The sequence below is a fragment of the Medicago truncatula genome, chromosome 8 (genome assembly GCF_003473485.1).
Source record: "Medicago truncatula cultivar Jemalong A17 chromosome 8, MtrunA17r5.0-ANR, whole genome shotgun sequence".
Lineage (NCBI taxonomy): Eukaryota > Viridiplantae > Streptophyta > Magnoliopsida > Fabales > Fabaceae > Medicago > Medicago truncatula.
The window spans coordinates 39,678,391-39,705,570 of NC_053049.1; the positions used below are offsets into that span (position 1 = coordinate 39,678,391).

Below are 27,180 nucleotides of genomic sequence, written 5' to 3' on the forward strand. Positions count from 1 at the left end.
TCTACGTATATTCTGTTTTTTTATTCTTCCTCTCATTGTTCATAACTTGAATGTGATATTCGAAATAGAATGGTGTTGAGACTCAACTCACCAAACTTGGGGGCTAATCTTTTTCCATGAATTCAGGCATAAGAGATGAGTTGTTTTATAATTTTTTTAGTAACAGAATGGTGTAATGCTGCTGAATATATTTTCTCCATATGATGCCTGACCAATCTTCTTTGCTTGTGCTGTTGAAATACATCTTACTTAAACCTTAGTTCTTAAATCGGATATCAGGATATTTTCTCTTCAATATTAATGCCGTGATTCACGATTATTGGCTATGAAATACACTACATTAATATCCTTGATTATTGGTTCTTCCGTATGCTGATTGAATGTGGCATAAGAATAGTGATGTGTGACTAATAATAGTAGCTGCGGCATTAGTGGTCATGAATCACTAAGCAATAGTAGTAGTAGCAAAGCTAACCGTTGAGTATATCATATAGTATATGCATGCAAACATTAATATGGCCCCTAAGTGATCACCATGAGATTGGTTCTTCATGAATCACTAAGCATGTATTTGTCAACTAGAGCTTTAGTTCGCGTAAGATACTTTGAGATTGCGCGATCAACTTTAATCATGTTCTTCGATTCATGTTGCAGTTTACGCGACTTAGTTGTGGTTTATTTATAAAAAATACGATGCCACAATTAGACTAATACTCCCTCCGATCCTATTATATAGTAGAATTCTATTATACATCTTAACAATGGCAAATTTACACGTTATATCAACTTAAGACAATTGAGCTTTAGGATCACATGTTACTACATTCTAATAAAGAAAAATCACATTTGATAAAAATATCTTCACAGTTTAACATTATAAGATAATTTTTCCCAAATCAAGAATTTCACATTATTTTTTTTTATTTGCACAATTTAAATATCTTGGATCTAAAGTACACAACGACGAAGAAAGAGACGTAGATGTAAATTATCGAATTCAATCCGGGTGATTGAAATGGAGAATAGTCTCTTGATATTAAACATCTTCACAATTTAACATTATAAAATAAGTTTTCCCAAATCAAGAATTTCACTTTTTTTTTTTTATTTACACAATTTAAATATCTTGGATCCATAATACAAAATGACAGAGAAATAGACGTAGATGTAAATTATCGAATTCAATTGGGTGATAGAAATGGAGAAGACTCTCAAGTGTTTTGTGTGATATGAGGTTACTGCTAAAGTTGAAGAGGAAATTCTATCAGCCATCGGTATGACCAACAATATTGTATGGAACAAAGTGATGGGGCCGTGAAGAATCAACATCAAAATAAAATAAACGTAGCAGAGATGAGGATGCTGTGTTGGATGTGTAGCAAGACTGGATCGGATAGAATTAGAAGAGTGGGTGGAATAAGATTAGAAATGACAATATTAGAGAGAGATGAGGTAACACCTATAATAAAAAAGATGGTGGATAGTAGACTTTAGGTGATTTGAACATGTAAAGAAAAAACTTATAGATTTTTAATAAAGAGTCAAGGATAGCCGGATCACTAAAGACGTTGGATTTGGTATGTCTAGGAATACTATAAAAGAAATTATTAAAAAATAATTAAAAATTAATCCGAAATACAGAACATTATATGTTGTAGTAATACTATCTAAACAATATTTTAATGTTCAAATTATATATATAAAAAAAAAAAAAAAAAAAAACTTTTAAGCGTACTGCTGAAATTACTGGTCGCATAAAATATTGAAACATATTACATGAACATTTGTAAATCAAAATCCATTTTAAGCACAAAATAATGACATGCTGAACACAAGTTCACAACCAAAGAAGAATGCAGGAGTCAGATTACTTGTGAAACTACTCAAAATGGCAAAATCGTCAACTTCAAAGGTTGGATAGAATATATGGCATAATCAATGGCTGAATGAATTCATTCACATTTAGCACTGTTTCCAATAAAAAACAAAATGTAGGAAAAAGTTATCAGTTGCAATACAATTTCACCGAACTAAGTCATCCAAAGAAATGATGTTTACATAATAATTTCACCTTCATAATATATGGAAGGAAAAAAAAAAAAAAAAACTTCTTGGCTAGATATTTCCTCCATCAGAATATATAGTGCCGCTCATGGTAGGCTATCGAATTTTGACCATCTTTAATTGCGCCAACGCAAATGACGACCAGGAATCCTTCTAAACGAAGAATTGTTGCTCCGGGGATCAGTATGAGGAACTTGTGAAACTCGAGGCATTCTTGTTGAAGATGTTCTGACCCTGGGGCTCGACTCTCTATAATAATTCTCAACAATCTGACTGTGAGGCATCCTGGAAGGCGAAATGTTTGATCTCCATCTAGCTCTATGAATTCTCTGATTTCTCTCCAGTTGATGTGTTGAAGGTAAACCGGATCTCCATCTAGCTAATTGATTTGTCTGTGTATCATTTGATACCCTGTGCATAGTTTCAGACCTTCTGTCATGTGATGGCATTCTAGGTATTGAATCAGAAAACAAATTAGACATGATCCAGTCAGTGTGTGTATCATCTGATACCCTGTGTATTGTTTCAGACAATACACCCAATGCCGTTGCTGGCATGTGTATCGAGTGTATTGCTTCAGACCATTCGTCCTGTACTGGCATTCTAGGTCTTGAATCACTAGACACGATCCAGTCAGTGTTGCCTTCAACAGAGGAGTACATTTCACGGAAGACAAGGGACATCAAGTCAACCATAGCCACAGGTGACATGGTGCCTTCTCTGCTCAATCCTGCATCAGAACTTGCATTGATTGAGCTAAAAAGATCTTCAAAGTCCCTCTCCTGTTCCATCCTAAACCAGTCATACTGACGTGACGGATCTACTTCTGTTGGTCGAACAGAAGGATGCACCAGCCTAGCATGCTTCCTAAGTTCTGGATATGTGCCCTGGAACTCACACGTCTCAGAAGAACAACTCCTTTTTTTACAGTTCATATACCTTCGAGCAGGTTCCGATACCATATATCCATATATTCCTCCCCGGCAAAGAGGGCAGATAAGCTTTGGTTGCAACTTGCTCCCACATTGGGAGGGGTTCCCAGGCTCTGACTGAGCTTTCCAATCATGAGAGACTGTGCTCGTGAGAGGAATTGCTTCCAGCATTGCTGATGAGAGATGAGAATCAAACGACTTACAGAATTGGTCAAGACAGTTGGAGTGCCTGTAACTGGTATTGCACATATAAGGTCGGCAACCCTTCTCATAAGAAGAACATTTCAGAAGAACAGTGTTATGAGGAATTTCCATGCAAATAGGACACCTAGTATCATCCCATTCTTTCATTTCATCAGCCGATCCAAAATTAGGTCTAGGTAGGTCAAGATTTTTGGAGATGGAAGGATAGGGATATGATTCGCTGCAATCTATAGACGGGGATCGCATTCTTCTAACTTTTGGCATTTTTGAGACTTGATGTTACCACTTAAAACAAAATCTACAACCAATAAAAAAAAGAGATTAAGTGATGAAAAAACTAAAGCTTCAGACCTGGTAGCCATGCAATAGAAGAAATAGTATGAAAACAATATGATAGCTATCAGCCTTCACTATTTTGCTAGTAAGATAACATAAATACAGAAACATGTCGGTTGTTTGTCAACAAGACCATAACAGAATGAAAAACAGAACAATACCCTTAAAAGAGTTTGAATTGACATTTATACTCTTAATAGGGCTAAACAAAAAATTAGAAGAATTTCGCCCCAAAACCCTAATAGCGGACTTGATAGTGATTTGGGGCCGCAATTAGCGGCCACTACAACCACTATTGTTCACCGTGGCTCGCGAGCCAAAAGCATCATGCCAAACCCTACCATCGCTAAGCTATTCCACTACAGCGCTGCGGTTGACAACATAGATGAATACAGAGAAATCCAAGGCTCTCTAAAAGGTCAAGACAATCATATTCAATGGGATCAAAAACAATTAATACAAATGATTTGTTGCATAACTGATAGGACTCCATTACTCTTTCCTGTAATATCTATTATGCTATTGCACAGAAATAACCCAAAAACTAAACCGTTTTTCTTAAATCTTCTAACAACAGTTATAAGGAGGAATCAACAACATAAAATTCTTAAAAATACAATTTTTAACTACCAACGCAAGAAACAGAATTTGCAGAAACAAAAAAAAACATACACCCACAAAAAAAAAAACTTTTCGAACATGTTTCAATATAAAAAAACCTAATTTTCAAAGCCAATAAAAACACGACATAAAGACAACGTAATTGTTCGTAGACAGTATCACCGTTTTGATTAACGAAAGAACGAGTTTGATCATGAAAAACAACAACACGCAAAAATTGAAAGAGAATTACGAAGAGTGCGAGAGTATTAGCTAAGGCTAACCTGGGAGGTAGAGATTGGAGTGCGATAAATGCAGTGATTTGCGATCAACGAGTTTGATTCGCCATTTATTTATAATAAATAGGGTTTGGTCTTTTTTTGATGTGAAGAAAAAGCCCAGCACTCATAATAATCCAGAAGTTTCTTACTCTAATACGATAAATTATACGATTAGTAGATCAAAATATTAATTAAGATTTTTTTTTTGAGGAAAAAATATTAATTAAGATTATTTACTTTTTGAAGCCATTAAGATAAAGATTAGTTGAATAATTTTTTTTTTTTTGCTGACAAATTTGAATAAATCTTTTTTGAAGTAATGTTGTTTTATAGATAAGTATTAGAGTTAGAGTTTTTCTACTTACACCCTAGTTAATCATGGTTGCACCTCAAAATGACAAGATTACCCTTTCATAAAATTTGATTTTCAAAAAGCCTATTCCTTCTTTTTTGGTTACACCCCAAAACCCTTCTTCCAAAACCATAATTCTCCAATCGATCGATTGTGCTCTGCGAAGATTTTCAAAACCATACTTTCTCATGTCCATTCATGATTTCAAAGAAAATTCGAAGCAAATCAGGTTAGCAAGTGTTGTTCTTCAATCGATTGTGTTTTTCTTGTTATGAGTTCTCAGTTCTGATTTTGTGTTTTCCTTGTTCTGCGATTCATAATTCTGCGATTTTGCAAACTCAGTTTAAGTAGGTTCATGTAAACTCAATTTAAGTAGGTTCATGTTAACTCAATTTAAGGAGGTTCATGTAAACTCAGTTTAAGTAGGTTCATGTAAACTAAGTTAACCTAAGTAGGTTCATGTAAACTGAATTTAAGTTAACCTTGCCAATGTAAATTAAAATCGTAATCGTACAGTGCATCATTGCAGTTGAAGGAAAAAATTGAAACTAGCAAATAGAAGAAGAAATTCACTTACTTATATCCAATTGAGTATGGATGAAAAATATTTTGATTCACTCTTTAATTTTCATGGAGATTGATATTGAACATCAAATTGTTTGATCGATCGCTTTATGGGGTGAAAGAGGGTGAAATTCACTGACAATGAATAAAATTAAGGTTTTAAGAAAATTTATATAAAAGGGGAATTTTGGTATTATAAAAAAAATTAAGAAAATTTAGGTGTAATCAGAAAAACATGGGATGTAAATAGAAAAAGTCTAAGTATTAACAACACACTCACAAATACAATTAGCTAAAAATTAATAATGATATACTCTCAAATATATATTTTTAAACTCATTGTGTTCGATTAAAATTTAAAATTGACATGAATTCCACCCCATCATGTATGTTACATTTAAATTTGGTTTGGTTGAAATTGAAATGGGTCCCACCAAAGGTTATTGAAATCAAAATCATGCATATTTCAATCGAACAAAGATAGTGCTCGTTTGGTTACCTGTTTTGTGGGTACAAACGTGAGTTTGGAGCACTTAAACGCAGTTTTTTCTATTTTCAAGGTGTTTGGATAACTACAAAAGTGATTCAATCAAACGTGATTCAATCCCCAAACTCACGTCTACCAGAAGTTAAAAGTTGGAGCTTTTCAAAAGCAATTTAGGATCAATTTTTGGTGGCTGATATACTTTCCCAAATTACCCATGATATTCTTCTTTTTCATTTTTCAACAAAGTTGTATAAAACACAGCCAAAATGATGAATTTGTTGTTGCTCAAATTCTTTCTCGACCCTGTTTGTTTCTGCCTTCATGTTACCCTGCAAACTTCACCATTCTCTCTTTATTTGAGAAGAAGATGGAATTGGGTTTGCATTTATTTATTTTATTTTAATTTTCACAAAATGAAATTGGGTTCTAAAGTCCGTTAGTTAATTTCTCCTCTTATGCAAGCCCATTAAATTTTTTACAGATTCTTTTTTAAGAAAAAACCGTTTGACAACATTTGTTATTTTTTTACAAGTGACAATTTGTTAATTAATATGTGTAAAAAATATCTTTTATTTATTAAAGTTAACCATGCTAACTTTTGCTCTAATTTTAACCTAAATTCAGTGTTTGCTTTTATTAAAGTTAACCCGATGCTAACTTTTGCCCTAATTTTAACCTAAATTCAGTGTTTGTTTTTACTGTATTGCCCCTGTTTAAAATATCAAATTGTAGAATTCGATTAGCAACAATTTAACCTAACAAATTTCCTCTGCAATCACTTATTACCGCAGTCGCTGTTGCTAAGACCATTGTCCCTGTTTTCATTCATTTTGAGTAGCATAGTTTGAGGTTAGTATCAAACTTATTTCGACATGCATACCAAATTGTTTGAGGCTTTCTTTTTACATTACTTTCAATTGCAAATGAGACCTTAATGGAACAAATTAGTGTCATTATCTTATACTTCATTTTCAGAACAAAGTTCAACTGTCATTGTCTTATACTTCATTTTCAATTGCAAATGAGACCTTGGATAGCTTGAAAGGTTACGGTTTCATTCAGTTTGTTCTAGATTATTTTGTTCCTTGCTTTTCTTCTATGTTGGTATTTTTCTGTCCTGTTTTAATGGTTTTTATGGTTCTTTAGCTTTATTTGAAAATAACAATCTATTTCGGCATTACAGTTTCAATGGTTTTTGGCTCCAATTCAAGTTCTTAATCTTACCTAATAAAAGGCACCTTGATATAATTTATTGTTATTAGTTCTTCTTCTATTTATTATTGTGCTACTGCTATTATAATTGTCTTCTTCTGTGTTTATTTTACCAATCTGTTAGAATGCTATTCAGCTTCTTATATCTATAACTTCCTCATCTTTCTGTTATTATATTATTGTTGTTTTGATTAGTTTTTTTTTTTCTTTTCTTTCCTGCTGTTCTGTTATCATGCTAACCTTCATGTTACTGTTATAGTTTTTTCAATGATATTATGTTTCCATTCTGCTATTGCTGCTTAAATTGTGGTAAATTGATTTTTTGCAGCTGAAGTAGATTGGCCTGCTATTGTTGGTGACCATGAAAGGCAGTTGGAGCTTGCTAGACTGAAATTTTGTACTTTTTGCATTGAGTACAATCCAAAACAGGTTTAACCTATGGTCCTTGATTTTTTTTATGATAGTTTTTATGCTACTATTGCTGTTGTGATTTTTTTTTTACAAGTTTATTTTTATTTCTTTGACCTTTAATATACCCTTTTGCAGCTCCATGAATTAGCTTATAAATTATTAGTTGACTCTGGAATACGCTCATTTATTACATGCTGGTATTCTAACAAGGGTAAGGATCGCAAAGGTATTAAAATTTTGACCATTCATTTTAGAATATGAACACCATTTAGATCTGTCACCAATGTTCGTTTCATATAAATTTTCATGTAACAGTATTGAAATTATATATAAATTACATAAGAAGATATTTGTAGAAGAACAAGCATCGACTGTTATTCTCTCCCATTCTTGGTGAGACGTATTCCTTTCTCTCCTAGTGAGAAGTTTCTTTACCATTTTGTTTCCATGACATCACTGCCAAACCTGCATCTAAGTGACGAAGAGGAAGAACTCGAAATTCCAATCGAGGTTATTCCTGATGATACTACAGATACTAGTGCCAGCCTTGTGGGGAGATTCCTTACTGACAAACCAATTAGAGGGCATATGATGACATCCAAAATAGCTGAGTTTTGGCATCCAGGAAGAGGGGTCAACATTAAGGAAGTTGAACCAAACCTCTTCACATTCAAATTCTTTCACTATCGGGATATGCACACCATCCTCAAAAAAGGTCCATGGTATTTTGACAACAACCTGCTAATTCTTAACACTCTCCCAGATGATGCACCTGCACAAAGTGTGCCACTGCAATCTGTCCCTTTTTGGGTCCGAATTCACGATATTCCAGTGGGGTTTATGACAGAAAGAGTGGGAAAAGACCTGGGAAATTTCATCGGGGAATTTTTGGAGTATGATGTCAAGAACGGTGCTAATCATCTCAGATCCTATATGCGCATTCGTGTGTTGCTTGATGTTAACAAACCTCTCAAAAGGCAGAAGAATATCAAGCGTCCAGGGGGTAACATACAAACTGTCAAATTCAAATATGAACGCTTAGGAAACTTTTGTTACTACTGTGGAGCTCTTGGTCACATTGAAGACTACTGTGATAAACTCTATTCTATTGATTCAGACGATGGAGCAAGATTCTGGGGTCCCGAATTACGTGTCGACAGACAGAAGAATGAAGGCAGAGGTTCTCGTTGGCTCCGGGAGGAAGGCCAGGAGTGGTCACCGCCATCAAACTCAGCACCAAAGGCTGCCGGAGACGTTTCAGTTGGTCCAGCAAACGGTAACGGTCGTGCATTAACTGTTGTTACCTCACCTGCTAAAACGGTCGCTTTGGCTGACCTACTGAGGAATCCTAATTTAATTCGCCCATCAGGAAGCAATAAACAGCAGGAATCTCATTTATCTCCCCATAATGAGACATTATTGGAAGAGGACAATGCAACAATTATTCACAGTAACACAAAACGGTCCCGTGCAGACTTGAATGGAGGATCTTTGTCTGCTGACTCATCTAATGCGCGCCCCACATCACTCAGCATCCCTTCAACACCTGCGCATAATAATTCTCAGTCAACACCAATGGAGGTTGTGAACACTAAATCATCCTCAACTAGTGTGCCTTTTTTATCGGCAGCGCCTGGCTCCCAGGCCTGCCGGGAGTCATGAATGTTATAGCTTGGAACTGTCGTGGCCTAGGCAATGTCAAGGCAGTTCCCTGTATCAAAGACCTCGTCCGTGTCTATAAACCGGACATTGTTATCCTTATTGAGACTTTATGCAATAATAATAAAATTTCTGGTTTGAAGTATGCGATTGGCTTTGATTATCATTTCTCTGTTGATTGTATTGGTCGTAGTGGCGGCATTGCTGTCCTTTGGCGTAATTCTGCACACTGCTCCATTCTCAATTATTCACAACATTTTATAAATATGTCCATTCAAGACCCTGTCAAAGGCCCTTGGCGTCTCACCGCTTTTTACGGTTATCCGGATCATGGTAGGAGACGTGATTCTTGGGAACTACTTCGCTCTCTTCATAGTCAGTCAGATGATCCCTGGTGTATTATAGGAGACTTCAATGATCATTTATCTCCTTCTGACAAACGGGGGGGACCCGACCGACCCCATTGGCTAATTAGAGGTTTTCAAGAAGCAGTATCTGATTGTAACCTTATCGATCTTCCTCTCAATGGATATCAATTCACTTGGTTCAAAAGCATAGGTACAAGTCATGCCAAAGAAGCCCGTATTGATAGAGCCCTCTGTACCGCCCCCTGGCTGGAGTTGTTCCCTCATGCCTCGCTGCAAACTTTAGTTGCTCCTATGTCTGACCACACACCGCTTCTTCTGCAGCTTGATCCGCCTCCATGGCGTGCCCCCCACAACAGCTTCCGTTTCAATAACTCTTGGTTGATTGAACCTGAACTTGCTCATCTCGTCAAGGATAATTGGAGCTATTACCCTTCCAGCAACATTGTTACTAAGCTTAGTTACTGCATTGAGGACATGAAATATTGGAGCAAGGCCAATCACCCTCATTTCAACCAACGCAAACAGCAGTTAAAAAATCAAATAGATGTCATGCGCAACACCTCTGATGCTTCAGTTGATCCACGCCTTATTGAACTCCAAAATAGTCTCGCAAATCTCATACTCCAAGAGGATGTTTATTGGCGGCAACGCTCAAAAATATTCTGGCTAAAGGATGGTGATAAAAATAGTAAATTCTTCCATTTGACTGCTTCATCTCGTCGTCGGAAAAATACTATCTCTAAACTCCGACACCCAAATGGATTCTGGCTTACTTCACAAGACGACATGAGTGCTCACATCCATGATTATTTTTCGGGCCTCTTCCAAGCCATCAACGGCGACCAGCAGCCAGTTATTACACGTATCCAAGCACGTGTAACAGAGAATGATAATGCAACTCTCACTAAACCATTCTCTATTGATGAGTTCAAAGAAGCTGTTTTTAGTATGCATTCCGACAAATCTCCAGGACCCGACGGACTCAATCCGGGTTTTTATCAATTTTTTTGGGATGATATTGGTGCTGAGATTTTCAGTTCAGCTTGCTCTTGGCTCCAATCTGGTGCTTTCCCGACTCATCTCAATGACACAAACATTGTTCTTGCACCCAAAGGTGATCACCCGGAAACAATTAAAGACCTCCGCCCTATCTCTTTGTGCAACGTCCTCTACAAAATTATCTCTAAAGTCCTTGCTAACCGTCTTCGCCCCTTAATTGGAAACTTGATCTCACCGGAGCAAGCAGCCTTTGTTCCCTCGCGTTCCATCATGGATAACGCCCTCTCTGCCTTTGAAATCCTTCATCATATGCGTTGCAAGCAAAAAGGTAATACGGGTGAAGTAGCATTGAAACTTGATATTTCCAAGGCCTTTGACAGTGTTAGTTGGAGCTACTTGCAAGGGGTTATGCGCAAGATGGGTTTTTGTGATCAATGGATTTCTTGGATGATGATGTGTATTACTTCGGTCGATTACCACATCCTTTTCAATGGGGACCGTATTGGACCACTCACTCCCGCTAGAGGCCTTCGTCAAGGCTGCCCACTCTCACCTTATCTCTACATAATTTGTGCGGAAGGCCTCTCTGCTCTAATCCGTCATAATGAGCTCGCAGGGAATTTACATGGAATACGCGTGTGTCGTGCAGCCCCTCCGGTTAGTCATCTCCTTTTTGCAGACGACAGCTTCCTCTTTTGCCAAGCAACCCCAACCGAAGTAAATTGTCTAAAAGATATTCTCATGTGTTATGAGAATGCTTCAGGCCAAGCTCTAAACTTCGGTAAGTCCGCCATAGCCTTCAGCAAAAACACGGCACCTGACATGATTAATCACATTACAACCTGCCTTGGGGTGACGAGAAGCATAGGCAGTGGTGCTTACTTAGGACTCCCTTCCATGGTCGGACGTAGTAAGAAATCTGTCTTTAACTATCTCAAAGACCGTATTTGGAAAAAGTGTCAATCTTGGAGTGCTAAATCTCTGTCGAGAGCAGGTAAAGAGATGCTCATCAAATCGGTTGCTCAAGCAATTCCTTCATATTGTATGGGAGCTTTTCTCATTCCAACCTCTTTATGTGAAGAAATTGAAAGAACCATGAATTCTTTCTATTGGGGTTCTAAAAAAGATGGCAGTAGGGGTATAAATTGGATGAGATGGAACAAACTATCTCTTCACAAAAGTCATGGTGGACTCGGATTTAGGGATATGGAAGCCTTTAATCTATCCATGCTCGGTAAGCAAGGTTGGAAACTCCTTACAGAACCTAGCTCCTTACTCACTCGCATTCTCAAAGCCAAATATTTCCCTCGACGGGACTTCTTGGATACCAATATTGGTCACAATCCAAGTTATACTTGGAGGAGCATTTGGAGTTCCCGAGACCTTATAAAATCGGGCTATCGATGGAAGATCGGTGATGGTTCCCGCATCAATGTTTGGAACGCTCGTTGGATACGTTCACTCCCTACACTTAAACCCTCCACTATTCCTTCTCCTACTATGGCTGAGTTGTTTGTCAACAATCTGCTTAATCCGGATCTGTCCTCTTGGAATAATGATCTCATCCATTCTATTTTTAACTACCAAGATGCTACAGCAATTCTTTCTATCCCTCTTAGGAACAGAACTATGGTGGATACTTATGTTTGGCAGCACACGGTCGATGGTTCCTACTCCGTTAAATCAGCTTACACGCACTGTATGACACTTGCAGCCAATATGTCGAACGCTGCTGATCCGGACCAGAACTGGAACATTATTTGGAAGCAAAAAGTCCCCCCAAGGGTGCGCTCCTTTCTTTGGCGTGCAGCTCATACTTGTCTTCCTACCCGCTCCGAGTTAATCCAAAAAGGAGTCCCTTGTTCCGATACCTGTGTGCATTGTGATGTTCTCGCAGAAACGCATACACATCTCTTCTTTGTGTGTCCTAAGGTTGTTACTTGTTGGGAGCTGCTGCAACTTGACGCAGTCATCCGTGACTTGCTTCCTACTTCGTATGATTTTTCCACTCTTTTATTTAATCTCTTTGACAGGTTGACAACCGAACAACAATCTATGGCGTCAATGGTCTTATGGAGCTTGTGGAAAAATCGTAATTCTAAGTTGTGGGAGAATTCAGATTCAGCCCCCGCCTTCATTGTGCAAAATGCGAATGATTCTCTTAATGAATGGCGTTATATGCAACATCATAAGAATCCGGGACAGCAGGTACATAACACGGTTCTGTGGACAAAGCCACCGCCTCCATTCTTGAAATGCAATGTCGATTGTGCGCTATTCAACAACAACTCAGTGGCAGGCTACGGGTTGTGCATCCGTAACTCAACAGGCCAATTTATAGCCGGTATGTCAAACTTTTCACACTGCTCCCTCATGCCAGTCGAAGCTGAAGCATGGGGTCTTCTAGAGGCTATTAAATTTGTTGTTGCTAACGACATGTCCCATGTGATCTTTGAGTCTGACTGCAAGGCCATTGTTGACATTGTAAACTCCTCTCATTTCCCACAAAACGAGCTGGGAGACATTCTATCTACTTGTAAGGACTTATTATCCATTCATGCTAGCTTTATTGTGAACTTTGTTAGGAGGCAAGCAAATGAGGTTGCTCATTCCATAGCAAGAGCATCCTTATCTAACCCTAGCCCCCATGTTTTCTATGATGTATCTTCTCATTTGTACTCTTTGATATCTAATGAAATGGCCTAAGCTTGCCTTTGCTCAAAAAAAAAAGAAGAACAAGCATCGACTTCTTACAACCAATCAAATAAACTGTTAAATGAAACCTTTGTCTTTTTTTATTAAGAAGTCTTTGCTTATTCTTTCCTCTATAAAAGAAAAGTATTTTACCCTGTGAATTGAGCCCTATTATATATGTTTTGAATTTTTATTATTATTGTTTTCAACACTCTATTTAGTGATAATAACAACTACATATGATTATCTTGGTGCTTAAGCATGAGTGTGATGATTTTGAAATTGACTTGGTGCTTGAGGATGTGTGAGATGAATTTGAGATTGATGGTGCTTGGTGCTACTTTGCTTTTGTAGCAATATTGCCAACCAATATGCTGGAACTCTCTTTTTGTATGATTTATTTTAAGGCACTTTTAGAACCTATATTGAATTTATTACGTACTCCCAATAAGGGGTTCATTTGGTTATTGATTAGTGTCTTATGTCGGCATGCATCTTTCTATCCTAGAGACCGTTTTAAAATTGAAGTTTGAAATGTGAAGATTTGGATGAAAAATTAATTTTGTATAACTTGAACTTACTGTCCAATCTTAATAGAGCATTGTCCCTTTATTCTTTAGTTAATTCCTCTTTTTATTTTATTTTATTTTCCTTTTACTTTTGCTTATAATTTTATTTTAGTTATATCTTTAATTCCTTTGTGATTCAGATTCACATTTCAAGATTGGTTGTGGCTGAGGGCAGATTTGTATTGCATAATTTTTTTTGGATGGACGGCAATATAACTTTGTGCAGCAATTGGTGGAAAAATGTTATTATTATGTATTAAACAGTGAGTGATTGAGTTTTTTTATCCTTTATATTGATTTTTTTATTATGTTAAAATTTGGTTACCACCAAAATATTAATGGTGTGTCTTCTTTGCAGTCATTGATGATATTAGTATTTTTGAATTTATTTGAAATTCAGTTGATGGATGTGATAGATTTTTTTATATTAGTATGCCTGTATTTTTTAGAACACAACTAACATAACAATGTCTCCTATTTATTTCAGAAAAACAATAAAATAACATGTCTCCTATTGTATGTCACTACGCAGTTTAGATTTTTTTTTTTTTTTTAAGGCAGAAAGTGTAGTTTAAACCGTAAATGACATGTTTCAAGAAAATTATAAATTTTTCAAGTCTTTTGTTGGAACTTGGAAGTAAGGTCGATGACTTTAGTTAATCATTGCCTTGAACAATAGGCGCCTTCTACTACGCAAAGAAGTCGCGCACCATAAATTAGTGTCTATGTTGATAATCACAAAAATGGATAGATATCTACTTGAAGGAAAGGTGATAACATGAAGCAAAATTGGGGATAACGTATATATACCTCGACTATCATTGACATCATCATCTGATACAAGAATTCCCTTTATATTTCAACGCAGACAATTTTCAATATTTGTATGTTTTGTAATGACTATTAACAAAAGTCAAGGACAGTCACGCAAACAAGTAGGCATATATCTCCCACAACCAGTTTTTTTGCATGGTCAACTTTATGTAGCAATATAAGAGTTACTTCAAGGAATGGTCTAGAAATTTTGCTAATAGATGAAGATGGTCTTTGCATATGGCAGTACTTCGAACATCGCGTTTAAAGAAGTATTCCTTAATTTGTAAGCATGTACTAAAAAATGACACATTAAATTTATAAGTGGTAATTGAGCTATTACACTTTGCATCTATATGACCCGTGCGACAACACGGGTGAAAAGTCTAGTTTATATAATATACATAATTCAAATTAAACTATCAAATTAATCTGCATTTTATTTTAGAAGTTTTACTAATCTACAGATAATTAAATTGATAATGCAACATAAATTTGAATAATTATATAAAATAGAAACAAAATCTAATTTTAAATAGATATTAATATCCATTTTCGTAATTATGCATTCAAAATCAATTTTGAGCCAAACTATCCAAACAACAAGAATATTTAGGAATCAATTTTAAGTGAATGTATCTAAACATAAATCAATTCCCATTCAACTCACTTCTTTCCAAAATCAATCTTGTCAAACTCAATTCTATCAAAATCAATTCTCTCCACCGCTGAACCAAACAGACACATGATATGTTTGGTTTTTTTTTCCTCCATTTTTAAAGGTAACAAAATTGATTTTATAATCGTTTTTTTTTTTTGCTTACAATGACATGTTTTGTTATTCTAAATTACGTCAAATATATTTTTTTAGTCCTTTTAGTTTGACAAAAATATTGTGTTAGTCCTTTAAATTTTTTAAATTTAAAATATATCATTTAAGTTGTTTATTTAATACAACGTTGTCTCTTCCTCAAAAAAAAAAAAAAATACCATGTTGTCTCTGCAGTCAATCTCCGTTAAAAAATGTTGATGTGGTCGTCAAATGACAGATTTTATGCCGATTTGGCAAGTCCAAGTCAACAGAAAAAATAATATTTTATTTAAACCCAACAAACTCATTAATCTTCATCATCTTCCTTCTATCTTCTTCATCCTATCTCTTCCATCTTCGTCTTCAAATCCAAAAAAATTACCATCCCCATGTTCAAACCCAAAAATTTCAACATCTTTTTCTTATCTTCTTCATTTTCAAAACCTAGCATTCCCAAATTAAATTTTGGAGTTTCATAATCTAACAATCCCAAATTAAAATTATTAGGCTTGTTTGCGAGTTTGGAGGGAAAGGGATGGGAGAGGTTTAGGAAAAAAGGAAGAAGCAAGTGGAAGAAGTATATGACATTGGGAGGGGAAGACGATGGGAGTTCATTTTCTTCATAATACAAAATCTTCCTAATGTGAGGGGAGCTCAAAAATTGTACGAGAGGAGGATTTCGGGGGATTTTGGAGGGTTTACATGAATTCTTCAAATTTAATTTAGGTAGTTACAATATTCTTAAAATTAAAAATATATTAATCTTAAACATTAATTTATCAATCTCTAAAAAATTACTCTCTCAAAAAAAGAGAAAGATTTACTATTTTTCCCTATATTTCAAACCCTCCAAAGTCTTCTCTCCCCCTCCCCTCCTAACTCTCAAACAAAGCCTTAGAGATTCAAAATCTAACAACTTAACCACATCACACTCATTCTCTCCTTTTTAAGTGTCATTTGAGTATGAATTTAATGTTCTATTTAATTGTCGTTTTGATAGTATAAGGGTGCAGTTTGTTAATTATACTTTTACTTACTTTTTTTTAATTAAATTAATTAATGTTATATATTTGAAAACTCAAGTTTGTTCTTTTATTATCTACAAATTTAAACAAATTTTGCAACCTATAATAATGATTTCATGAAGAGATGAAACTCTATATTTATATATGAGTAACATTGTTAAAAATGTCAAGTTCAAAATAAAAGAATAATTTTAATGGAAAAAATAAAAGAATATGTATGAAAAAAATAAGAATTTATTGATGGATTAAAATAAGAGAATAATTAAGAGAAAAAACTCAAAAAAAACCACTTCATTATAAATTCAATGCTACTATTCTAAAACGAAATCTAAAAATGAATAGAGAGAACATATAACATGATATATGTATACACTTATATTGTTTTTTTTTTTTGTTTTTGACAAGGACACTTATATTGTTTTTGAAACAACACATGCACGTAATTTATATGTACTAACGAAAATACGAGTACTAACATACTTTTTTTTTTTTGAAGGGGAGTACTAACATACTTGTCTCTATCCATATTATTTCCTATTTGTATGATATTGAACTAGCATCAAGACAAACACAACACTTTTACTGGCCGTGAACGATAAAATGATAAAAATTTAGTGAAAGGTATTAGGAAAAAAATACTACACAAAAACATAATATTTTTTTATATAAGGTCAAATTAAATTTCTTTTTATATTACCAAATATTGTTCCTATTTTTGTGAAATTTTCTTATTTATTAATTTTGTTACGTCTGCAAGCAATTTAACTTAATTTTTTCCCGCTCATTTGTTTTATTAGGTTTGCAATTATTTAACCTAACAAATTCTATCTAAAAAAAATGCATCGCACTAATTTCATTCTTATCTTCTTGTCTTTTTTTTTTTAAGGAAATATTTTCTACACTTATTTGATGTTGTATGTTTGTTCTAGAAACTATGAGCATATCTATGATCACATGTAAAAAACTCCTAAATCGTGTAAAAATTTTACACATAACACAAAAATCATATATTTTGACATTTAGAGCTTTGCAAATGGAAAGACGTGACCTTACAACTTATTTTCTTTCACCGTTATCAATTATATATTGCATTTTATTATTCGTATGTCAATTCCTTTACAAGAAACCCGAGCGGAGCATGGGTCAAAATTAGTTTTCCTCTTATCGTTGTAAATTGTTTTTATCTTATTAAGATTTAACTAATTTTTCAATTGATAATTAACTCGTATAAGAATGATATAATATTCTAAATGAAAGCAAAAATCCAGCCAAAAATGTGTATCCTCTTAATTATTTTAATTAATTTTATAATATTTCTGCTCAGAAAAAATTGTAACAAGAAGGGTCAACCAAAACATGTGGTGATTGTACCTGTGGCTGGTTTGTTCGCTTCAGATTTCGTTTCTTCGTTTATTTTTTGTTGTTTACCCGCTAGGGTGGTTATAAAAAGTGTAGCTTGTCACTTGTTGTATTATTTATTTTAAGGGTTGATTTTACACTTTTTTTTTTTTTTTTCCTCCTGTGGTGTCTGGGATTTAAACCACATATTTTGCATAATTGAGTTAAGCTCAAGGGGACACACTTTTGTTTAATATCACTGGATCTGTTCATGTCCCCATGTCTGTCGTACTTTTCTTTTTTATTTAATCTATTTTTTTCGCTTATAAAAAAAAACATTTAATGAATTTAAATTTGAGGAAAGTTTATGTACAACTACGTGTCTCTCTTTCTGCTCTTTTTTATTGCTTAACGTTTGAAAATTAGGAACGGTGTTTTTTGTATGAAGGATCAAAGACCGAATCTTGGAAGACGCGTTTGTTTCTTTCCGTCCATACAACTGACACAGAAGCAAACCAAATAATTCTTATGTATGAGCGAGTAACTATAGGCAAGCCAGCCATATTCGTAAATTGAGTGAAATGATGTCGAATGTCACCTGAAAGAACTGAAGACATGCCCAACCATTGCAGCAAATGAGCCCAAAGCGAACTGAAAGTATCACAATTTAAAAATAGATGAGTCGCAAATTCTGTTTCCCCACACCCAGCCACACACACCGATTCCTGAACCTAGAGAATGCGCCGCCACACCAAACTATCTTTAGTTGGAAGTATGTTGTGAAGAAGACGCCACATGAACAAAGAGACTTTTGTAGGGATATACTTTGTGAAAAGTTGTAATAAAAAAAGATGGTTAGAGTTAGTTCAGTGGGCTTATAAACAAACTGTTAGAGTCGGTTAGATATAGCAACAGACTTATCCATTATCCATTTTCTGTATCAGTATATATACTTCCTTGCTGAACATTTTGTTTTTCATGCAATGAGAATGGATCTTGCTTCTGTTCTTCTTTTCCCCTCTCTTACATTCCTTCGTATTTTAGATTCCTCATATGGTGTCAATTCCTCATCTTCGTCATTGTCATGCCTCGAAATGCTCCTCCCGTCGTTACTCCGTTACCGGCTCCGACGGATCTCTCACAAAATCCGTTCTATATTCATCCTTCTGAAAATCCTTTAAATGGATTGGGGCAAGAATTACAATCACTCAACAATGTGATTACCTATATCACTCAACAATTAAGCCAACTTCTCAGCAAACCTACACAAACTCATTATAATGCAGCTATGAGAGTTCTAAAATATCTCAAAGGATGTTCAGGACGAGGTATATATCTTCTTTCCTAGAGCCTCATCTTTGCAGATTCAAGGATACAAGACGTTCCATTCCAGGCCAATGCTTCTTCCTTGGTCAATCACTTATTTCTTGGAGAACAAAGAAGCAGGTTACGGTCTCTAGATCTTCATCTGAAGCTGAATATTGTGTCTTGGCTTCTGCTACCTGTGCGCTACAATGGTTGCTTTATTTCATCAAAGGTTTACAAGTACAATGTGTCAAAGCTCCTGTCCTTTACTGTGATAACCAAAGTGCCATACACATTGCTGCAAATCCCGTGTTCCGTGAAAGAACTAAGCACCTTGAAATTGATTGTCACATTGTTAGGGAAAAACTGCAAGTTGACCTCTTCAAGTTACTCCATGTTTCCTCTAAAATCAAGTAGCTGATTTTTTCACCAAATCTTTGCTTCCTCAACCATGCAACCTTTTACTATCCAAGTTGGGGATGTTAGATATCTACCAACCTTCAACTTGTGGGGGGTATTGCACCATGAAGTAGAAAAGAAAGAGAAGCTCACTAACACTAGTATCTTGTAATACAAGTTAGTTATGTTGAGTTTACATTAGTGTAGTACAAGTGATTCTATTAGTCTAGTACAACTTACTTTTGATAGTACAAACACAGATGTATATATACCTCATGCATTCTATGATTAAACCAATGAGGAATTATCATTATGAATATAATTTCGATTTTACTTTCTACACTTTTCTCTTATCAATGACTTTCATCTAGAGTTGTAAATTTGCAATAAATAATGTAGCAAGTAACGGGGAGCATTAGATCTTAATCAAAATTAAATGTATTCAGATCTATATGTAGTTCCAAGCTACTATGTGGATCAGACTACTCTGCATACAATTTTAGATTTGGTATTTGTATGAGTTGCCCAATCTATCGGAATGTATTTTTCAATAGTGTTTTTTCGTTGGCTTACCGAATCTATCGAAAGCTATCTTCTGATAGATGTTTTCACAAATATTAAGCAATGCAGGGGCCTATGACGCAAATCTCTAGGTTTAGATCATCTATTGTCGGTCTCTCTAGAACCTCCAATTCAAAAGTTTTTAAGCAAATAGGTTAACCTTCATTATTTTTTATTTTTTTTTAAAGATTCTAGCGGATTCTAGCGACGAAACTCACACATGCTAATTATAAAGATGTAGGAAACTACGGATTCAAACCCACACCTCAGCGTATCAACTGTCCTTGCAACATTCTCTCATATCAACCTCTTTTCAACTTGTCTTTCTTTCACTTGTCCAACCTAATATTCTTTTCAATTTCTACATTTAAGCAAGCCTATACCGATTTCAAGAAACGTGGATTAGACTTAAATCAAGGAATCTGCAGTATTTTTTGAGTTCAAAAAACTTGTCCCATATTAGAAAATTAGATGTTTCCTTTGAATTGGGAGTAGTACATATAGACCCTAAAACAATTTTACAATATTGATCCTAGATTATACATGAGTGAAAAAAGAATGCCTAATAGTTCAATAATGAAAAGAATAACAACAAAAAATTAATAGTTGTTACCTATTCACACAAAAAGAATAAATTAATGGAGGGAATGTGAATCCTATTTACTCATGACATATTAATTACTGGTATCACTGATGTTCCTCTTGTCAACGGAGAGAATTCTGATCTTGGAGTCATACTTTTATCTTCAACAAGTAGTGGTTCAGTTGTTGCATCGCCGCTTAAACACGAAAGGCATGAAACATTTGAGTTCAAACTAGTGGTGCTCCTAAGAGAAAATGACGATTTTGTGCGTGATCCGCTTCTTGGAGACAGATTAACTTGTTCCAGTGCTCGAAACTGAAGCTCGCAAGGGTAGTCCCTTACGCAGCCGATGCGCGGTCCAGCTCCAGTTGTCCATTTGAAAGACAACTGCTTCCCTAGTTGGTATGATTTCGTTTCTTTATGTGAGTTGATTCTTTTGAGTATTGCCTCTTCTGGAATGATTTCTATGTCATTATCATCGTCGAAGTTTTTCGTTGGAACTGTATGTTCTAGCTCTGATACAAGTGCTTCTTCTGTTTCTTGATCACTACTTGTAGGAGATTCTGTTTGGAAACTCGGATAAGTTTGTCTGGCGCTTTCTTTCTCGTTTTCTTGTCCTTCAAACAATTGACCTCTTTTCGGTATTTGAAGATTGGACAGTTTTTTTCCAAGTATCTGGAATTGCCTTGTGATAGGGGTAACCAATGCAGACTCGCTCTCGGTTTCCATCAAATGATCATTCTTTAAAATCGAGTCTTGGACAACGGTCCCTTCGATCTCCACGCCGTTTATGGTCTCGGAGTAGTCCTCTTCGGATGAGTGATTTCTAAGATGAACACTGCTTCTAAGTGAACGGAGTTCGTCAGCCTCGTCAACTGGATCCATCTGCATATAAAGTAAAATGAATTTCCTCAAAATATGCTCTTTCACATCTTGTAATTACAGATCTAAACCGCCATAGAATAATGTTTAAAGCCCTTGTTTCAAAATTTTCATACCTTGACATCTGATAGGTTCACATTGTTCTCCTGAAGGAATGTAATAAATTCCTTAAAGTTTTCTTCTGTTGGTCGGTAATGACCACTGTGAGGCCAAACAGCCTGTCGAAAACAAACAATAAGTTCATTAATAATTAATTACATAAAAAGGATCCATCAAAAGAGTGAAAAAATAAGAGCTTTGGTCAGATTTCTACCTTTAAGACACCGTGTTCAATCACCAATCTTCCAGCAGAAGATGTAGCCCCTCCAGCCAAGAAGCTAGAATGCTGAAATGAACCTTTTGTCTTTTTGCCAACATACAATGACTTAGAAGTGCTTAGCACAAAAATCCACTTGGCATGTGCATCTTCTGCAGCAGTGTGAAGAAGCTCTCCTGAATGCTTGTAGAAGAACTTTCCGTCCTCGACGACAACTTCATACGCCAACCTTTCCATCTGGAAGAAAGAAAAATTAAAAATGCTATTAGAAATTTAAATCAAAAAGTTATTAGAACTTTCCATATTCAAATCAAAGTGAGAAACCGTACCGGCCCAAGATATTTAATACACTGTAGTTGAAGTTTAGATCGAGAACACTTCTCAAGGTTTACTTCCCTACCTTCTCCTATATCTAGCCTGCAATTTCAAAGAAGTTCAATTCATTTCAAATTTTGGCAATTTAAGATCTATATAAACAGAAGCCAATGTTGTAACCTAAAAATAAAATACATGGAGAATAATAATTACCAGTAGAAGAAGGGTTCTCTGCTTTGACATTGAAGCCATTTATCATAATAAAAGTGTAGATTATGTCCGTAGCGATGTCGTGGGTCAATCTATTACACATTAAAAAGTAAAAACATGTCAGTCAGTATAATAAACCGATGAATGAACAACAGATCACGTAAAAGTAGATAAAAAGAATGAGTGAAATCCAGTCTGACTAACCGCTTCGAGCCAATGCTGCAGAGCAAGTTTTTGTGCTTTCTCATCTTTGGATAAACCTTTTCCAACCTTAGCAGCTCTAGTTCTAGCTCTAGACCAACGTGAAATCGCAGTTTCATGTTTCTCAATGTCAAAGAAAGATATCGAACTGCGCTTGAGTTCAGCGAAATCTAAAAGCTTCCACCTATTAACAAAATCAAAAGATCAATTATAAAAAAGTTAGAAATTTTCAATTTTTTCTAAAGAATTTTTTTCAGGCTAATAAATAGTTACCAGCTTTGTTCAACAAGAATTGCACAATCTGCTAGCTTTCGCCTTGTACGAAAGCTCTTGTATACTTTCTGCAATTTAAGTGCAGCAATGTGTTTAGGGCTGCCTGGATTCAAAAGTGCTGATTGAATTGTTTCCACTTCTTGACGTTCCGACTTAAGAGACAAATCATCGAATTCTCTACTCTTTTTGCTAATCAATGTGTTGCTGTTATCGTCTTTGTCGAATGAAAGTGTGTTTGTTGATAAAATGTTATCAAAATCTGTTTTTTTGAAGCTTACAGCTGTTTCAATTGTCATCTTTCCAGAACCTATAGATTTAAGGATGGTAGGTTCTAAATCTTCACTTTTGAAACTGATTGATCTTAGTGGAGTTTTGATTTCATCATTGCCAAAGTTGATGGATTTTACAACCATTGAATCTATGTCATCTTCTAAATCATTGTACTTTGCAAATGGACATGAAAAAGATATCCCCATATGACAGCAAAAACAATCTTCTAAATGAATCTTTTGGTCCTGTAAATTGCAAATGCATTTTTCATGAGTCAAAGTACATAAAATAAGATCGTTGCACGGCACTGACACGGAGACATTAGTAATAATTAAAAAAAATTAAAGTAATTGAATGAAACTACATTTATCGATGAGTCAAACAATGACATGTGTCGGATATTAGACATGTTTTCGATCCGAAGTCTTTCATACATTATTCAAAATCACACAAATTCATGAAAAAAGTTACATAAAAATAAAATATTTTGGAAATTCGAGAACACATGAAAATTGTGGTGACCCATTTTATCAAAATGCATTTGTACATTTAGAATATTTTGTCGGTGCGAACAAAAAACATAAACCATTCTCTTTGTACTGATCTAAAGCTATATATCAGAAAGGATCCACAAAAACTCAAAAGAAAAAGATTCCATTTTTAGCCAAACAAAGAAAATCCATGAAAGCAGAATCTAAAACATAGTAACAAAAGAATCTCATTTTGTTTCTATAAAAACAGATTCCAAATAACTCAAACATTCTTTCATTATCGTATCAAATATCACATATTAACCTAGTCAAAGAAAAACAAGAATCAATATTAGAAAAAACAAATAATACTTAGTAGTAGTGGATTAATTACCTGAAGAATCAATAAGAGAAAAACAAGAAAAGGATTAAGAATATGTAGTGTTGAGACAATGGAAAAGTATAGGTAATTGATTGAAATGGTGAAGATGATGCAAAAATGTAATAAGTAGCTAAGTTTTGATGTTGTAAACAATGGTAATGGGATTCTTAAGTTGTGAATAATGGACCTCGTATTTATACATAGTGATATGATACAAAAACAAGATGAAGAGAGAGAAAGGTGAAAAGGACAGTGTGTGATGCAGAAGTAGGAACTGTAGAGAGAGAGAGTTTTCCAACCACGTGGAGTCGACAATTAGACTCTCTTTTTTAATGTTTTATTTAGTACTTTTTGCTTAGTGAAATTATTTTCTTTTTAATAAAAAGACTTTGATTTCTTTTTTACAATATGCATAATTTAACTACAAGATATGGTAACTTGGTAAGTATCCACAATAAAACTCTAAAGAAAATTCACAACAGTATATTTAATTTTACCCATTATCCTTACCAGCTGAACTATGCTTACAGGGACATACCATCTTTAACTTATCATTTGAATGAAGTTATTTTTGTGTAAAAAAAGTATATCAGAAAAACTATAATACACTTTTTTACAAGCTCTAAAAATATACTTAAAATTGGGTTATTGAAAATATATAGAAAAATAAAATAGATTGAGAACAACTTTACTTCAAGAGGAAATATTAGATTGAAAAAGAAAATACAATCCTTGTTTAAGACTATGTGTCAAACATCCATATCATTAGTATTATTGATTGATCTCCTTTTTAGTGCAAGAAATGAAAAATTATTATATTGTTGTAAAATTTATATTCTTTATAAAAAATATAATTTTATATAGTAAAATCATTTCCTTCAAAAAAAATAATAGTAAAATCATAAGTACACTAAACAAAAATAGTGAAAAATTCTAGAGTGTTGTTATAAAATGGATAAGAATATGGCTTTATTTGTAGTAGCAAACCGGCCAAATTGAATTGTGGTTCACAATATGTTTGTTGGTTGAATGGTTGGTTAGTGCATATTGATTCGTTAGTTAGTACATATTACTCTACTTACTTAATTAGTATATCTACTTTCATTTTGGCCATTTATGAGTGCAAAGTTACATAAGAAAACATTTTTAATTATGACTGTCTCTTTTATTTTATTTTATTTTCACACGTATATAGTAATATACAATCAAATTATTCATATATAATCTAGTTTCTAGGAAATAATCCTCTCCCCTTTTATTTGCTATTTATATGAAGGGTCATTTTCACTACAAAGTCTTGGAAGTAAACTCTAATCCAACCCAAGTGAGAATGATCTTGACTTTATCAAAATCAACCATTCCACATTGTCTTAGGTCATCTCATACAATTCTCCTACCTAGTCAAAGAGATAACGTAGCTTAACCATCAAGCTTTTTAATTACTCCCCAAGAAAACCAATAAATTAAAATACAAATGAATTGAATTCGTGACATGTGGTAAAAAATAATAAAAAATCGTGTCATGAACCTTAACCTGGATGATTTAGTTGGAGCTAATTGCTGACGAAAAATATTTCACTTTTTAATATATCCATTGATACTTTATCGTTATTTTTATTACATTGAAATATTTTAGAATGTGAAAGCTAAAAGAGTTCGAAAGTTCCTAGCAATGAATGTTCTCAGCATGTCCCACAGACACTACTCAATCGAACTTGTAATACTAGCTAATAAAAACAAAAAGACTTGTGCTTCAAAAGCATAAAAGATCATGTAAAAAGCAATCAATCCTGGAGGCTCTTTAAACTAGTGTATAAAATATTTAAAAGTATATATGTATATATGTAAAAAAATCATTCTATTTTTCGGTGAATAGGTTGATCGTAGATCTAATCATCTGATGAAACATCTTTTAAAAAAAAAATCATCTAATGAAACTTTTTTCCAAAAACAAACTAATTGTATAATATTTTAGCTTAAATATAATTTTCGTTCCTGTAAAAAAAAAACTTTGAAAAACATCTTTATAAAAAAAAATTGTTTGAAAAAAGTCCCTGACCCCACTTTTTTGTTGAAATTGTATGGTTTTGGCCACGTGGCAGTCCATGTCATTAAAAATTATTTTTAAAAATTAAAAAAAATAATAAAAAAATTCCAATATTTTTTTAAATATGAAGAAAAAAATTGGAATTTACTTTTTTTTTACATATGGAAATAAATGTTTGAAAATTAAAATATGAAGAAAAATAAAATTAAAAATTATACAATCTCAAAATTTATAACTTTTGAAAATATAATTTTCAGTATTTTCTAAAAAAATGTAATATATAATATTCAAATTAAAAAAAGAATTAATTTTCACTTTGTTTCTTTCAAAAATTTTAATTTTAACAGTATTTTTTCCAAAAAAAAATTTCAGATTTTTTCCGGAATTTTTTTAATTTTAAAAAAGAATTTTCAGAATTTTGATTTTTTTTTTTAAATTATGTGGCATGCCACGTGGCAAAAACAATGCCAAATCAGATCGAAAGTGGAGTTAGGGACCTTTTTCAAACAAAAAAAAGTTTGCAAGGATGTTTTTCAAAGTTTTTTTTACAGGAACGAAAATCAAAACTGATCCAAATTACAGGGACGAAAATCATGTTTAAGCCTAATATTCTTGTATTAATTACATCTTTTTGCACAAAAAGTTTAACGCGCACACCTCAAAAATCAGGCACGCATTAAAATAATCGTATATGTTTGTTCTTTTCAAAACAAAACAAAATTGTATATGCAAGCGTACGGTGTCGGAAAGTGGTATACAGCATATGCAAAACAACGTAAGTTGGTGCGACGATAATATTTGAGAAATGCTAAAAAAAAGTTATTAGGATATTACTTAGGAGAACGACCATATAAATATTGTATTAAAGAAAGCCAAACACTCTCTAAAAATGCATCCAAAATATGATCATCCTGATGAGTGAGCAATTTCCTAGATTAGGAAGCCGTTTCCATTCATCCGGATTATTCATTCGTATTAAAAAATATAATTAATTTTTGTATGAGAAATAAATATTATAAACCATTTTACAAAATTGTTCTTAATAAATGGTATGAAAATGATAAATCCGTTATTAAAAAAGAGTTTTTTCATTGTGTTAGAGAATCTTTAACACAATGAAAATACTATAATTTTGATTGGTATTGTAAAACATTAATGTTTCATTGGTATTCTAAAACAAATTATAATTTGGATTTTTTTTTCTCTTCAAATCGACTTATAATTTAGGACGGAAAAAATACTATTTA

General features: G+C 34.0%; 3 protein-coding genes across 3 annotated transcripts; 1 reads left to right on the forward strand and 2 right to left on the reverse strand.

The window, feature by feature from the left end:
* Positions 1-1,925: 1,925 nt before the first annotated feature.
* LOC11405208 (uncharacterized) lies at positions 1,926-4,556 on the reverse strand. Its single transcript, XM_003629680.4, has 2 exons — positions 4,421-4,556; positions 1,926-3,498 (listed from the first exon to the last, which is right to left on the reverse strand). Exon 2 carries the CDS (start codon positions 3,462-3,464, stop codon positions 2,181-2,183), a length of 1,284 nt encoding a protein of 427 aa, XP_003629728.1. The 5' UTR covers positions 3,465-3,498; positions 4,421-4,556; the 3' UTR covers positions 1,926-2,180.
* A 3,269-nt stretch (positions 4,557-7,825) lies between these two features.
* On the forward strand, positions 7,826-9,105 carry LOC112417432 (uncharacterized). The gene has a single exon (XM_024773109.2). It carries the CDS (start codon positions 7,891-7,893, stop codon positions 9,103-9,105), a length of 1,215 nt encoding a protein of 404 aa, XP_024628877.1. The 5' UTR covers positions 7,826-7,890.
* An 11,309-nt stretch (positions 9,106-20,414) lies between these two features.
* On the reverse strand, positions 20,415-24,065 carry LOC11405209 (IQ domain-containing protein IQM2). The gene is made up of 8 exons (XM_003629681.4): positions 23,899-24,065; positions 22,765-23,279; positions 22,495-22,675; positions 22,294-22,382; positions 22,095-22,182; positions 21,763-22,002; positions 21,566-21,667; positions 20,415-21,452 (listed from the first exon to the last, which is right to left on the reverse strand). The coding sequence occupies exons 2-8, from the start codon at positions 23,238-23,240 to the stop codon at positions 20,649-20,651; spliced, it is 1,980 nt and encodes a 659-aa protein (XP_003629729.1). The 5' UTR covers positions 23,241-23,279; positions 23,899-24,065; the 3' UTR covers positions 20,415-20,648.
* Between the last annotated feature and the right edge of the window lie 3,115 nt (positions 24,066-27,180).